The sequence below is a fragment of the Oreochromis niloticus genome, linkage group LG7 (assembly GCF_001858045.2).
Source record: "Oreochromis niloticus isolate F11D_XX linkage group LG7, O_niloticus_UMD_NMBU, whole genome shotgun sequence".
NCBI lineage: Eukaryota > Metazoa > Chordata > Actinopteri > Cichliformes > Cichlidae > Oreochromis > Oreochromis niloticus.
The window spans coordinates 3525898-3541865 of record NC_031972.2 but is presented as its reverse complement, the minus strand read 5'-3'; the positions used below and the strand labels follow the sequence as shown (position 1 = coordinate 3541865).

Here is a 15968-nt window from a genome sequence, read left to right as displayed (position 1 = left end):
CTCACGTGTTCTCCTCTGGTGGCATCTCGCCGTCCAGTGATGACTCTCCGGGCACTGAGCCACTGTTCCTCCGGCGTAAAGACTCTCGAGCTCTCCGACGACGCTCCCTCTCCACCTCCTCGGCATCCTCGATGCTCCTCTGGGCCGTCAGCCTGTAAAGGAAGGAGGACTCCATTTCACAAAGAGTGCAGGGAGGTTTGAACACGTTCCATTGCCAACCATGTCATGATCTTTGGGACTTTTGTAATATTTCCTATTATTTTATTCATCCCTAAACAGCATATTTACTGAACAATTTGATGCACATGAGCGGGGGAGCAAAAACAGAAATAAAAGTCTAGCTTTTTTTCCTACCATACAGTCTGAAATGTTTACACCAGTTTTGTACTTCAGTAATCAAAAATACTGCCTGTATTTTTCAGTCTTATTCTATGTGTCAGATCAAAAGACGTGAATTTTTCCAGCAGTAATTACTGCACTTAACTTTGAGACTTTTTGGGGAATAATTAGTACTTTTCCATGTGGTATTGCTCCACATGGCATACTTCTTTCAACAGAGGAGGTTGGGAAACATTACAACCATCATCATGTATCACACATGACCCAGATTCCTGACTCACGGTCGTCTCTTGAGCCTCCTTGGTTTCTGAACAGTGAGTCTCTGAGGCCAGAAGAACATCTGCCGGGCCTCAGATGAGAAACACCATCGTCTGTTTGCACGTCAGATAAACACAATCGCACTACGCTTCATGTCAACATGACATCACAGTATTTATTACAAACACAGTTGATCTTTATTTATCAGAAGACAGCGAGCCAAACGCGAGCACTCTTTGCAACAATGCTTTGATTTACACCAACGTCGGGAGATTTAAAGACAGCACCTCGCTTCATACGGAAACGGCAACATCAGAAAAAAAGTGCAATGTTTTCTGTGTTTATTTGGTGGTCAACAATGGAGAGAAATCCTGGTAAAACCCCCCCAAAACACCACATATGTTGGTTTCAATTTTTTTTAAAAAAAGTAATTTGCAAATCAGCTTTCAGAGAAAAGGGAGCTCACTGGTTATACAGGATAACGAATAACAAAATAAAGCAAAGTAAACAAATTAACACCTAAAGGGAAGTCAATATAAAGTAGGTGAAATGAATCAAAGATTGCAAAAAACAAAAAAGGAACCAAGTCATAAACCATAGAGGTTGAAACACGACCAGAACGGTGGTCTCCCGGGACTTCTGCCCTGCTACCTCTCCCAGCTCCTACCTGTAGTGTCTAATTAACCACCGTTTAACTATCTGCCTGATTAGTTATTGTTTTTGGCAACAAGTACGGCCATTTTCTCAGTGGCACGTGGTGTTGGGAATGAATGTATCATATATTTCATTGCTCTGACATCAGATTAGATAGAACTGTAGATTTTAATAATTTAGACTCAAGGGCTTAAATAAAATGTCTTTTTACTCTTGTCCAAGTTTATAGATAAATAGCTGAAAGCATTTTTAATTTATTTGAATTATGAAGTATATTGGTGAGAAGCTTGTGTTTATCCAGCTTCTTTCCCAGAAGAGGCATCTGGAGGACTAACAGTCGCGTGAGCTCAGGTGTCGAGTTACTAAGCTCACATTTGGCTTCTGTGTCACTAACAGATTGCTAACGGCTCCAAGGCTCCATCTGCTCCTCCGCCCTCATCTTTTCTTCAAAACAATGGATTGATGCAGGAGAAACAGCTGCATGATCTCTGATATTTACAGATAAGACTTATTTTTGGCACAGTTTGCTCTACGCTGCGTTGTCACCTCCATTGACTCGTCCCTCTTCCTGAGATCATGGAGATTTAGTCTATATTAACAAAGTGAAGCTGCTCTTTGTTTTCAGCTCCAGTTTACTGGGAATAAAAGCCTGTTCAGAAATGAAGATCGGCTTTGGGTTCGGTGTTTTCTTTATGTTAATCTCCTGCTCCTGCCAACTGAGAAGATTCAACACTTCAGATTTCCTCTACTTTGGCTTTAATAAAGTCTTTGTAACTGAAATGTCCAAAGTTAGTCATTTCATTTCTGTAGGTATTGAAGTAGGAGGATGTTGGTGCAAGCCACAGGACTTAAATGTGGAACAGAGCTCATTGGGCTGGGTGGAAACTGCAAAGAAACAACAAAATCTGCAGAGCTCCTCACCCTCAAGGAGGTCACTTGAATAATGTGTTTCCCACTCTCTAAAAAGCATGGTTGGAAACTGGCTGGTCGACCTTTTGACAGATCATTTCCTCAAGGGTGGGTGGACACCAAAAGCATTTAGTACAAGTACTTCAGATGAATAATTGTGTGTCTGACGTGGCATGTGGTCACACTGATGCCTCAGCTCATAGCTTCGAAGTGTTTTACACTCCACATTGATGTATATTAGTATACATCTTAGTATGTTAATACGTCTGGCATCCTACCTGACATCGAATAAACTGTCTTGACACAATGACCACTGCTCCCTGCACATTCACAACAAACACTGCTTCCCCTCGCTTTCTCCATTTCAACACACAGACTATTAGTTTCTGGGCCACCTCAGCAAAACACCCTGCTGACCCACATCCATCTGTGCTCGGGCCTCTCCACCCCTTTCCATTCTTTCATTTCCTTTTGCTACTCCCTGCCTACAGGAAGGATGAAAAACTGACTGAAGGAGGAAGAAATATCAGTGCTGATAAGAGCAGAGTTCATCAGCATGCTGGTTCAGGACATATGAATCAGCACACACATCTTAGGCAGTTTTCAAAGATTCTATATGTTTCCTGTGCAATAAAGGGCCAAGTATCACAGATTGGGATTAGGTTGGGTTTGGATTAAGAATGGGAATGTCATCTTTTGTGCCAGTGACAGAAATGGTGGCCTTAAAAGAGGAGGAGCTAAAACAACTCATTTAAGATAGAGGACAAGCTGACTGGCTGGACCAAGGCCCAGTACAATATAGGCAGGGATTATTTTGTACTGTGAATCATACAAAATGACTTTAGAATGTAAAAAAAAAAAAAAGAGAGAGTGAAATTAGCACATTAGTTTCACACTCGGTTTCTCTAACAGCGACCTCTAGTGGCTGTAGTCATTATCATGGGAGGAAAGGAGGCTGGGGTGGATGGATGGGTCATGAAAATAATCAAGACAGCAGAATTAAACTAAATATTATGACTTTCCAATTCCAACAGGTGGAATGTTTCTGAGTAAAATTTGGAAACTGTGCAACAGAATGTGGCAGAAATTTGTCAGCACAATATCTGCGTGTAATATTGTGGCAAGTATAAACCAAAATGACCTACAAACGCCAAAGAACTATTCAATAATCAAGCACAGTTGGCGCATAAAACCTGGCTCTGCTTGATTTGCTGCTGTCAGCAGTTTGGGTGTTGAAATCTGCCGAGCTTTGACCCAGCAGACCGTTTGAGTGAAACTCACCACGCTGTCCTCTCATTACGTTTTCTTTCTGCAATCAGCACTGTGGGATTCTGTCATGCCTGGCAGGTGCTCAAACTGATTTGGGCTAAATGATTAATCTCCATCAGAGTGTTTCTAAAATACCGGGATTACTGTCAGCTTTACTTCCTCCTTCTCATGATTTGTGTCATCAAAATCAAATCATTTGCAATCTTTAATCATCACTGCAGAGCAGAGATGTCTGCCTGGCTCACAGCTTGGAGCTGCTCTGTACTCTGTCTGGGTAGTTTGGCCTCTCCAGACAATTAAAACAAGCACAGCGCACTTGTTCTACCTCAGCAGGAATCAAACAGGTTTTTTTCCAGTCTTGTGTTGCTCTTCTGTAAACTGACACCACAGGCATGACTGAGCACGCCGCTTCCCTGAACCTGTCCTCAGATAACGGCCAACAGAGCGCCCTTCAGCCCTGGAGGTCAGTGTGATCGACAGATTACACAAATAAACAAGAGGGAACAGATGAAAGCAGGTTCAAGTGAGGAAAGTGGTTACAGTAAACAGAGCAGCAGATGTGCTTCATGAAGGTTTTTATTAAAACATTTTTTTCTTCGCTCTTGTGGCTTCCAATGATATTGGCATTTCCACTCTTTTCCTCCATAATAAATATCTGTGCATCCATTCAGTTTTCTTAACTGCTTATCCAATCCAGGGTAGCAGGGAGGCTGGAGCCATCCCAGCTTGCACCTAATGTGGTCATTCGATATTTTTGGGAGAAAAATGAAAAAGAAAAATGGCGATGGCAGATCAGAAAAAAGGTCACAAGGTCAGACAGAGGGAAGACCAAGCAGGCAGCTGTTGGCTACAGCTGCATGAAATCTAAATGTGTTCGTTTTTTTGCATTTCTGCTGTAAAGTTTGGCATTTTAACAGGTAGTCTGTGAAAACTGACTCACTTTCGGAGAAAACCTCAAGTGGCCATTAGAGGAACTGCAGCTGTGTACACTTCACTTTCAGCCCTGAAAGGTTGGCATTTGGATGAAACTAATCCGATGTGACTCTAATGGAAAGAAACTTAAAATCGTCGCATCCCAAAATGCTGCACTGCTTCTTTAAGAATAAACTGCTTTCTTGTGTTTTGGAGACACAGCCGGTTGCTAGCGGATTTAATAAAAGAAAAAGAAACCCTAAGCTTTGTAATCACCAGCATTTGTAGCAACCAGCAGAAAGAACCAGAAACACGACACACAAAGCCACAAACCAGATAAAAGCTTTGCCACCTGCCAACAGAGTCACTAAACCACACACTGCCATGCTCTCCCTGTCTGCACTTGTCCAGGCTTTAACTTTATTGTCCGACCATGTTTCACCCGAATAAGAACAAAGGAGGGATTCATCTCAGGAGAAGTGAAGATAATGTATTAAATCCTCTGCTGCTCTTTTGCAAGCACACACTTTGTCATCGCAGGGATGACTGGCTTCAGTGACATAATAACATGGTTTGCTCTCAGGCTGAAAGAGTGCCAGGCTTCGTGGCACAGGCGCGGATGGTGGGAAGACGTTTGCAAGATGAGGTCATGGCTGTGTTGAAACAAGTCAGGACAGCAGATCAATTGCAACAGAAAAGATTTCCATTTTCCTATATTCAAAAAAAAAAAAAAAGTCATGGGAGTCACCAGATGAGCTGTGAAGAAGCAGCTGAGCATTACAGAACCACAGAGTCAAAGTGCTATTCATCTTCACAGAATTTATGAAGAAATAGCCCCCATCTGTCCACAAAACGGGTTATTTATATGAGGCTCGGGATATTTAAATATTACGATTTAACCCCTCAAATTATTGCCAAGTCTGCATTTATAGCTCAAACTCATACCCTGTTCTTAAAAATATTTTGGTACATTTATAAAAAATGTTTAAAACACTGAGTTGCTGTCCAAATTAATGATTGCATGTCACACAGAAAACCTCCCAGCACAGATTGTGCAGCTTAACTTGGCCTTCAAATATATGCTTCCTAACGAGGTTAGCAAACTCCAGGACATCAGCATTACATACTCTGTGCATGCATACAGACAAGATGACACTAATAGACACACTAATAAAAATAAAAAATTATGACATGCATGAAATTGTGTCAGTCGAGCAAATCATTATTTCAAACATATAAGTATCAAATGTATTAGAAAAGTGGTGATAAAAGAGTTGTTTACTAAAGAGTTTAGAATTTATCTTTACAATAAATACGTATCAGTGTTCTTTTCCATTTGTCTCTATGCAAGAGATGGCGCTAATGCTACAATGTCACAGTCACTTGGTCAATGTGCTTCTGTCAGAACAAATTCTTAATGGTTGAGCAATCAACGGTTTCATAGGAAAGAAAACAGATGATTTTAGAGATGATCTATTCATTCGGAGGTCTGAGAAATAGACTAATAGTGAAAAACAAGCCCAAGTTTGCGCAACTGTGGACTAAAACTGTCAGTGCGCCCCAGGGTGGCTGTGGCTACAATGTAGCTTGCCATCACCAGTGTGTGAATGTGTGTGTGAGTGGGTGGGTGACTGGATGTGTAAAGCGCTTTGGGGTCCTTAGGGACTAGTAAAGCGCTATATAAATACAGGCCATTTACCTTTTTTTCTATTTTAAACCAAACATAACAGTAACATCTGGCTTAACTAACGTTTGCATCTACGTGACGTTTCCTCTAAGTCTGCTCCAAATTCACTGACATCACGTTAAAGATTTTTGTTTTATTAAAACTGATTGCTTAAAATGAATCTTTTCAACACGTTTAACATTATCACTGGTGCACACTGTTTATGCCATGATTTGTACCTGTAATGCGATTACTGCAGGGATTGCTTTGGGTTGATTTTTAACTTTGCTTTGTGTCTTCAGAGAAAGATAGTATCTGTATACTCATTAGGGAACGATTGTGTGTGGAACCTTACCCACAGGTGTTTATTGTTAACTGGTAATTATGTGACATTTCAGGTCATTTTACAGAGTAACGAGACAGTAAGGTAACAAATTACTTTCTTTGGTGTACTGCATTAATTTTAAGAAAAGTACTGAGTAATGTGTGACACTTTTTGAGTAACGACCCCGACACTGAAACTGATAGTGGTCCCAGCACAGAGCCTCGGGCACAACAGTAATCCAGTTTCAGCTGCGCCCATCGACTTTCACACAGTGAGTTCCTGCTTGATGGACAATTTTAAACAATATTGTGACTTTAAAGAAACAAGTGTTTCAATAAAGCCTCAACAATATTACAGCCAGCCATGTGCTTTACAATCCACCACTTTACATTAAGAGTGCAAAAACTCCAAAAAGAATTTATTTTTATTTTCTCCAAACAATAAAAATGATGTGATGAGCCAAACTTTTTCCTGCAGTGGCATCAGCAGGTGAGAACTCCAACATATTGGCAAATGTCTTAATAAGCCTTCAGCGACTAGGAACCAAATTATATACACTAAAGGGCTCTCAGAGAATGAACAACTGTTGCTGGTTTGCCCTGAAACTTGTATGCATCCACATTCAACTTTGGATAAACTGATGATCTCTGGTGATCCTCTTATTTTTTCATCCAGCAACATCATTAAATTCTTAATTTTACCATTAAATCGGTGCTTAAATCAGGACCTAATGCCTGCAAACCATAAGCCACAGCTGGACTAAATTTATAGCATGCAAACACAGTAATCATTCCCCCTGTTCAACATCAGAATGTTACCTTGATGTTTTGCTTAGATCACTGCTATGGCCAACTACAGAGGCAATAGCATGCCAGTAGACTCTGTAGTGTGTTATTTGTATTAATTCCCTTCCAAAACCTTGCATCATTATCTGGTACCCATAAAACGGGTTGTACTGAATTTATTACTAGAACCGAGTCCAGGGGAAGCGAGGAAACCAAGGAAATAAACTTTATGCTTCTTTGTGCATTTAAATGGAGGATTCCAGCATCTGAAGCACATGTGCCTCTTGTTCCTCACCCTGACAACAGCTCAAACATTTTGGACAAGGAAAATGTGCCTAAATATTTCTGTTCCAGCCTCGGGGCTCTTGAATCAATAAACCTATGACACTCACTGTCCCTGGAGGGGAATATTAAATGGGCTAAAGCTGCTTGATCTATTTCGAACAAGAAACAGAGCCGTCATGTCCTGATTCAAGTGATTCAATTGTCCTCAGCTCTGTCCTGGTATCTTTTCATTCAGAAAAGGTTCAGTCAAAGACACCTGGACCTGCAGGTGTTTCTTTAGTTCAAAATAAATTATTATTTCAAATTTGAAGAAATCTACAGAAAGAAAGCACTCCTGAATAACTGAGATTCTTCACAGTGATTTGTAAGGTAAGTGCTTTCTCTCTTCTTTGTTTCAGGTATTTTAATTTGTTTCTTAGTTAGTGATGACAGAATAAATGCCAAATGAAAATAAAGCAAAGAGATAAGAGAAGATATATTTCTGCATTGCAGTAAAAAAGTGGAACAAATCATCCTGCAGTCAGACACAAATAGTCTCGATTAGAACTCCAGCAACATCCCCAGAGACAGTAATCACTATGTTACGGCTGGATGTCTGTGTGCCCCCCCCTCATGCAGAGCACACACAGACCACTTATCCCTGCAGTCTGGGAATCCTTCAGGTTTGTTTGCACACAGGCTTTAACGGAGAGGGCGAGTGAGAAAGCTCCTGCCAGGAAAATGCAACCAAAAAAAGTAACTTCAAGCAAAAGTTTGTCACTACAGACCTCAAACTATTCTGTAAATGTGGATCAGTGGAAAGTTAAAAGAACAGAGGGACGCAGCAAAAGAGGAAAAGAGCATCTTGTGCGATCGCTCCACGAGAATCCAAACAAACCCGGAAACAAACAAACAAACAAACACAAAATGTGTATCCAATTGCATCCAAAGCTTTATTTTATATTAAAGAGGCAGAAAACAAAAGAGCAAAGGCGGAGAGGTGAGTGGCCTGAAAGTTTTTCCTGAGAACAGAGAAGCTGGGAAAGCTTTTGCCATGTGAAAATGTCAGGGTGGACTTTTTACCAAAGTTCAAATTACTTGAGTGATTCAGGCCTCAAAATTACAAGATTTATCCTGAGAAATTAAAAGGTTATTCTCTGTGTCTTCCTTAAATGGAATTTTTCTAACTTTTTCCATAGATTTTAACACATGTGATGTTTTTACTGCATACATGTGTGTGACCATGAACTTATTTTACTGCTAACAGTAAAATAAAAATGAAGAGCATGACTCCATGTGTAAAAGTTCACCATCCTGATGTGATGATGGTGGACGACCACTGGCATGTAGCACCAAATCATAACAACAGTTGCTTAAAGGTGCTTTGTACTGTAAGGTAAAGACCCTACAATAATACAAGACAATAATATACATATGCTCCTATATGTTTCAAACAGCATGCAGGTCTGAACTCAACTTTTAGACCAACAGAAAATTGCTCAGTATGTAAACTTTAAGTCTGTAATCGTCTAAAAACAATACTTTCTGCCTTTTTTTCCCCTTTTTCAACTAAATTTAGATGCAAAAGGAAGTTTGGGGGTGTTTTAAGGCCATGACTGAGTGACTGGATTAAGCCAGAAAGCTGTCTGCTACTTTCAGGTATAGTTCTCGTCAAAAGACGGCATTGATATATTGAACATCCAAGGGAACTAAAACCTAGATGATGCTACAAATGACTCCTAACAAATTTAAATTCACAATAATGGGTGCAGTTTATAAGCTGAAAAAACAGATGTTGTGTATGTGTGAGGCCAGATAGCAGGAATGTTTTTGGTTCCTGGGTTTTTAGGTTATCATTTAATGTTTACTGAAGTGAGAGAGATAAAAACCTGTCATCTGTTCTCAGAGATACGACCCCTGGAAACAGGAAGCCCCGCTGTGTTTACTTTCCCTCCATCCCTTTAATGAGGACAACCTGCAGAGGGAGGGAGAGTTCAGGGCCCCCATCACTCAGCAGCTTACGCCACCCCAACTCCCCCCAAACACATTCCTCGCTCTCTTGTCTCCCTGCACCATAAACACTCAGGAAATCCACCCACGTGTGGGGGATTCGAAGGTCAGAGGTCGCAGCATTCGAGCTGTTTTGAGGCAGGTATGCCTCCTGGGTGAGATCAATGCTGCGGGCTGAGCCAGGCCCCACCAAGCTGGCAGGAGGAGGGCGGTGTTTGTCTCCCACGCAGAGCTGATTAAAAACAGATCAACTGCCTGCCTCGACCCGATGCAATGATCTGAGCTCACGCTAATGACATATTGTGAGTTTGTGTTCCTGTCGACCTCTATCACAGTATCAGTTATGATTGTGAAATAATACCTGTATCTAGTAAACAGCGTCACCTTGTCAGACACACCAACCCTGCTCAGGTGGAGGAGAAAAGCTAAAATATTTCAGAGGTTTGCTCGCGTGGCATCAACAATGTTTTCCCCTCACTCATCTCTTCAAGCCAACCATTTGTTCCTTTAAGCTACGTTCCGTGCTTTCTGGGCACTTGCCCACACATACACAGGTGTTTTTAAGATTAAACTTTTTCTTTGAGTTGTGACCTTCTGATCACACACATCGAGTGTTATGTGACTGACAAGGGACGTTTTGGAGAAGTCTCTGCAGATCATGCATTTCTGATTGGTCTGTGTGGCTTTGGATTCTGGGTGCTGTCACTGCCTGTAGGCTTGACATGCTTTTGATTGAGTTTCAGTTGTGTTTCCATGCATACAAAGACTTTTTTTGTTTGTTTTAAACATCTTTATATAACAAACATGGAAAACACTATAATAAAGACTATTCCTTGTTATGAGATAGCTCATGCCCAAGTAATCCTGAGTTGGACAGATGGTTAAGAAAATGGATGGAGGGAGGCCTGGTTGCTTCATTCTTGGCAATGTAACATCAGTTTTCAAATTTTGCATGCCAGATTTTTGAAAATAAACTGTCCCAGAAAATTCATGTTTTTAGATTCTTCTGTTTAAGAGGAAGAATTTTAAGAGGGCACAAAAAGTAAAATGTTTGCATAAACAAGCTCTCCATCACTGTGCTGACTGAAGGGAACACACTGTACAAAAGATGTCCCTATCAGATTTTAAAAGGGAAGTGCCTTGGACCTGATTTATCTTTAATGACCAGAAGGGGGCGACTCTTCTGGTTGTACTGAAGTTCATGAAAAAACTGTCATCAACCCCAATAAATACTTCCAATTTAAGTTACAGTTATTTGATAATAAGTTTGTTATGAAATTTATGATCACAGTCAAAAAGAAAGATTATCACAAGTAAGCTCATTGGCTGACTCACTGGTCATTGGCCAGTCAGTGTGGAGTGCGTTCATTTTCTCAATCACACACTTTGCTTGTCACATCCATCCCGTTTTTAATATTACCAAGATGCTCAAGCCAAATGTGACTCCACAAACCAACAGCTGATGTCATGTTCTACATCCATCTTTTATATACAGTCTGTGAGTGCTACATGTCTACAAAACAAACGATTGATTCAGATTGTTGCCAAATACTGTTAAGTTGATCTAAGCTAATCAGTTATTGTTTTCCAGGAATAAATCGTCTCACTTAAGCCACTTGAATGTTAATAAATTCCTAAAACATATGTGGGAATCTTTGAAATGATTATAAATCAAATAACAGGAGAACTGATTTGTATCTGGAGGAAGACACTGGTGTTAAAACTCAAGAAGAAATGTCTAAACAGTCTGGATGAAACTGACCTGTTTGATAACAAAAGACACAAAAATGCCGAGTGAATCACCACACCTTCAATTTTGAGCTGTGCAGTCTTTCTGGTGTTACGTCATTGCTTCTGTCAGCTCCCCCAGACTGAGGACATCTGCTGAGTGGACTGAATCAGAGTGACACACTGCCTCCTCCAGCTGTTATCTCTGCATAAACATAAAGCCTGAATACCGTTCTCACTGTGACTCAGAGGTTTACTCTGAGCCCCCTGATTACGACACCTCTAGAGTCGCCGAGACACCACGAACGCTCATAAGTGAATAACTCAGTAATGTCAGGACAGTCTATGACAAATACATGCATCAGTTCTCTGTGGAGAAACTTTGAGTCAATGGAAAGTCTCCAAATAAAGAGATGAGTTCAGACATTTGTCAAGCATATGATGCATTTCCTTACTTGACAAACACAACTGGGACTTTTAGTCCCAGCCAACACAGAAACACCTACTCAAACTCCAGCGTTCACAGATGGAGTTCAAAAACTAGAGACCTGAGCACAGTCATCAATACATGCAAGGACTGTAAACCCAATCCAGATCAGAGTGGACCCAAACAGATGCAACATACATAATCTCCACTGGGAATTCATTAGTTGGGCAACACTGTTATCCCAGAGTGACACAGTCTCAGAGACACACATGCTTGCAGGTTACGCTGAAATGACCAAGATTAAAACAAATCCACCTAAATGTGAAGATAAAATATGGCATGTAAGACCTGGATCTCAAATTTGCTTGAGAGGATACCTCTATGGACTGAGCTGACACTCGTTAATATGGGTCATGACTGACTTTATCCAGAAACTGTTTTGGATGATGTAAAATTTTGTCTTTATTTTGGTTTCCCTCGCAGCTTCCATGGTGCACCAACTGCTCTGAAGGATGTTACCTCCTATTTAATTCAAACCGTTTGCTTTAAAACTCATCTGTACAGATGTGGCAAAACTGAAAGCCAAGTCAGCCAATAATTTATGTCTATGAGGGACTAACAGATAAAACATCCTCCCTCTACCGCGTCAGTACCTCAGCTGAGCATGCTTTATCATCTCTGTTAAAAACCACAGAGTCACACTGGAACCTCACACAGGATGAAAAACAAAATCCTTCCCAATGGACAGGACGTGCCGCCACCCATACGAGCCCAGAAAACAAAAGACTGACTCAGGTGACCTTTCAACTCTGACACTGGTCACTGACACCACTTCCCTTCTCAGTGAAACAGAGAAGCCCCGGGCATGGGGCTCGCCTCAAACCTCCACACTTTAAAGTCTTACATTTCAAGTGTGTTTTTAATAGAAAATGATAAAGCACAAAGTAGATTTTAATATGATTCCTTTGTTCTTTTTAAGTACACTAAAAGGAGGTAAGGCGATTCAAAATCCCCAAATCCCCCCAAAACCCTGCATGACCCAAAACACTCCCAGTAATCCCACTGTTCCCATTTAGACTCATGTTTACAGCACAAACACACACACTCTTTATCTTGATGTGCTGATATGAAACACTGAGGTTTCCCCTTCAGTCATGCTCCAGAGCTTTAGGGGAAAACCTCACGTCCTGTTTATTGACTGAAGCAGAAAAAGAAAGAAGAACTAAGTGAGTGTGTGTTTGTGTGGTGCTTAAATATTAACCCGATTCTTTCTGTGTGAAACAAACAGACACCAGCAACACGAACGGAAAAACGGATCGACCACATACCTCATCAGGTTTTGTAAACCCTGTTTGCTGGAGTTTCTCCTCACCAGAGCGTTGGACATGCTTTCGCTTCTTTTCTTCTTTTGGTGCTCGGAAATCTTCTTTTCTCCCTCTGGTAGAAATAAAACAGACCACACCGGCCGCTGAGATTAGCTTTCTCCTCTTGTTCCAAATCGACAGTGAAGGCAGCTGTCTGTCCTGCAGCTGTATCAAAGCCCGGAGTTCAGAATGAGTGTGAGAGAGAGCGTGTGTGATACACTGTTAAAGACTCTTCACACACACACACTGTCTTATTGTTGTAAATCTCACTCACAGCGCTCTCCCCTGCAGTGCTGGTTGGGAATGTCAGCAAGGCTCTGAGGGACTCCCTCCTCTATCGCTCTCTCTCTCGCTCTCTCTCTCACAGGCTGGGTTTTTAGTCATTACACTCCCCCCCCCCCCTCCCCCCCACACACACACACCTCACCCCCTCCCTCTGTCCTACATGTGGTTTTCATTGAAGAGCTCAGAGCAGTGGGGCCCAGCATTTCTCTCTTTTTCATCTCTTTCTTCGCTGCCTTTCCCTGTTATTCTGGGTCATGTGGTCTTCCCCGAGGGGGTATGAAAGATGATACCCTCAACACCCCACCATCAGCCCCCCCCAAAATATTCACTACTGAAACATCAACTCCTCCCCAACATTTCAATCCCCCTCCAAATTCCATAACAGCACACCATCACAGAAGAAAACATGGGATATAATAAAAACTGTCCAAAAAAGTACTGTTATTGGAGACAAATACAGCTTATCCTATGGATGCATGGAGTTTTGTTTGGTTTACACACTATACTTGAATGATCTAGTGACTTTTGTGCACCAGTGCTAAAGCAGGAAACTCTAGTCTGCAGAAAGGTGATGAGGCTGGATGGCGTGGGTCAACAAAATGTGATCATCTCTGGCATTACAAAGAGGTAACTTGCAGTGTTGCAGTTTCATGAGCTGCCACCATCTCCATAAACTCTAGTTTTAAAAATGTCCAACTTGACTGCAGAAATAAACTTCTTTACAATGTAGGGGAAAAAAAGAAAAGAGTGTTTGAAGTGTGAAGCCAAAAAGTGTTTTGGCTTCAGATGATTCATCTTGGAACTGATGTGGATTCTGTCCTTCACAGTCACATGACCTCTGGAGGGGTCTCAGTAGAGTCTGCTGAGGAATGGGGAACATCCACCTTTTAAATACCACATGTGGTTTATTGTCTGTTAATTTAAGTCTACACTGACAGCAGTCAACCCATTAAGCATGAATGTTATGATCCTCTAAGTTACAGCTCCTGGGTCTCGCAGGTACAGAGTATTAGGGCCATATTAAGAAAAGAAAAGAATTTGTTCATCATTTCAAGAATAAAGTTGAAATTATGAGATTAAAGTCAAAAATGTATTTTGAGAAAAAAGTTGTAATGTGTAATTGCCACGACTGCTGTGCCCTCTACAAAATGCCTTGTGTACATGAGTGAGTGGCCTGTGTGTGCGTGTACGGTTGGGCCTGGGCCTGGAGCTTGCTGAGCCTTGGCCCCTGTGGGAGATGGTCATGGAGGGAGAGGTTCACCCTCCCCACCGCTCCCTGCTGGAAGCTGCTGCCCCTCCCTGAGATGTGGGTGCTTGTTACTTCTGGGGTGTGTGGCTGGATGTTCTGGCATGGTCATTGGCCTGCTCCCTCTCCTGCTGGGATGGGTGCACAAATATCACCAAGGTGTGTGGCCTCAGGTCTTCAGTACTCTTGGGGGCTGTGGATGGCCTGGTTCTCCTGGAGCCATCTCTTCTGCCTCTGGCTCCTGGGGGGAGTTCTTGCGGCTTTCCTCCCTCGTTTTCAAGTACATTTTGTGATGAAGAAACTCTCTCTCTCTCACTAACATACGCACATGACCTAAGTACCTGTGCATTTTCTAATTTTTGTATTCCAGGTGCTGTGCGTTTGTTTTTCTTACAGGTGCAGCAGTGCTGATATATTGTGCATTTATGTTGGTACTCCTTTCATTACATCATCTCCCACCCCCCTGTGCCTGTCCTTTCTTAGACATTGTTATAGAGTATACCAAAAATAATGTAATACCTGAAATAAATACATACACAGATAAGAGAAACACATTGACAGGAGGAGACTATAGAAAATTTATACAGCTGATCTTGGAAAAGCAAAATGGCACAACAGTGAATTCAGATCAAAATTCTGATTGTAAAAGCTGCCACGCAGGACAGGATTAAAATATAAATAAACTTTTGTGCCACACAGTTTGTGTTTAAACTAGACGTGCCTACTGTCTGCCATTTCAACATCTATCTATGATCCTTAAAGTAGACTCACTACAAGCGAAGAGATGAATGTGGATGGCAGGAAAGAGGTTGTGGGTGCATGAGACACTCAGTTACAGACAGCTATACAGCTATTTGGGGAATTGCTGATTGTAGACCAAACTCAGCAATACAAAAAGCTTTTTTTTTTTTTTTAAATTAAAAACCCTTTTAATCAGAAAAAGCTTTTCTCTAACTGCTGTTCATTGCTGACAGGATACAGAGGTTTCATGAACCTTAACATATACTCATACTGTCAATACTGTTTTAAGGAAATAAAATCGTTGCAGGTTTAAATCTACTGCGCTCATTTAAGAAGTAAGTGCCACAAGACTGCGTAATTAACAGTGCCAAAGACATTCAATGATTAAAAAAAATAATAATAAAAAAAATACAGAAATAACAATTTTTCCCTTGAATAGAAAAAACTGTTCCAATTCTGGAAATAAAGATGCCATTGTAACCTTTGCCTGGACTGTGATGTCCACTTTGGCTGAGCTCGTAGCCGAGCCGTGTGCCCTTCAGACTCAGGCAAACAAACTGCGTTTTGGTCTTTGCCCACTTCTTCAAAACCCTCACACATTTACAACACACTGCTGTTGCTACGGTTACCAGCTCAAGCAGATCTTACTCGGTGGCACGTCAAACAAAAGGGCATTCTGGGAAGGGAATTCATGGTGTGGCGGCCCCCTTCGTGCTCAAGCTCATGAAATCGAGCAGAGGAATGAGTGACCTGAACACAACCTTGACACTCACACACTGTAAAACA

The 15968-nt window shown here is 41.4% G+C and overlaps 1 protein-coding gene and 1 long non-coding RNA gene across 5 annotated transcripts in view; one reads left to right on the top strand and one right to left on the bottom strand.

Annotated features, from left to right (window-relative positions):
• The window catches only part of lsp1a (lymphocyte specific protein 1 a), a 48718-nt gene that overhangs the window by 25101 nt on the left and 7649 nt on the right, over positions 1–15968 (bottom strand). The window contains exons 1-3 of one of the 4 annotated variants that reach the window (XM_025908650.1): positions 13185–13203; positions 12875–12983; positions 6–152 (exon numbers count right to left, since the gene is read on the bottom strand). In XM_025908650.1, the coding sequence (XP_025764435.1) occupies positions 6–152; positions 12875–12933 (206 nt within the window). In that variant the 5' untranslated portion in view covers positions 12934–12983; positions 13185–13203. Of the gene's footprint in view, positions 1–5; positions 153–12874; positions 13262–15968 lie in introns of those variants that run through there. The other 3 variants (XM_003439392.5, XM_019360863.2, XM_025908649.1) reach the window with 3 other exon arrangements.
• Positions 6038–10863, top strand: LOC102082665 (uncharacterized). The gene is made up of 3 exons (XR_265853.4): positions 6038–6603; positions 8961–9040; positions 9288–10863. It is a non-coding gene; the product is annotated as an uncharacterized LOC102082665 (long non-coding RNA).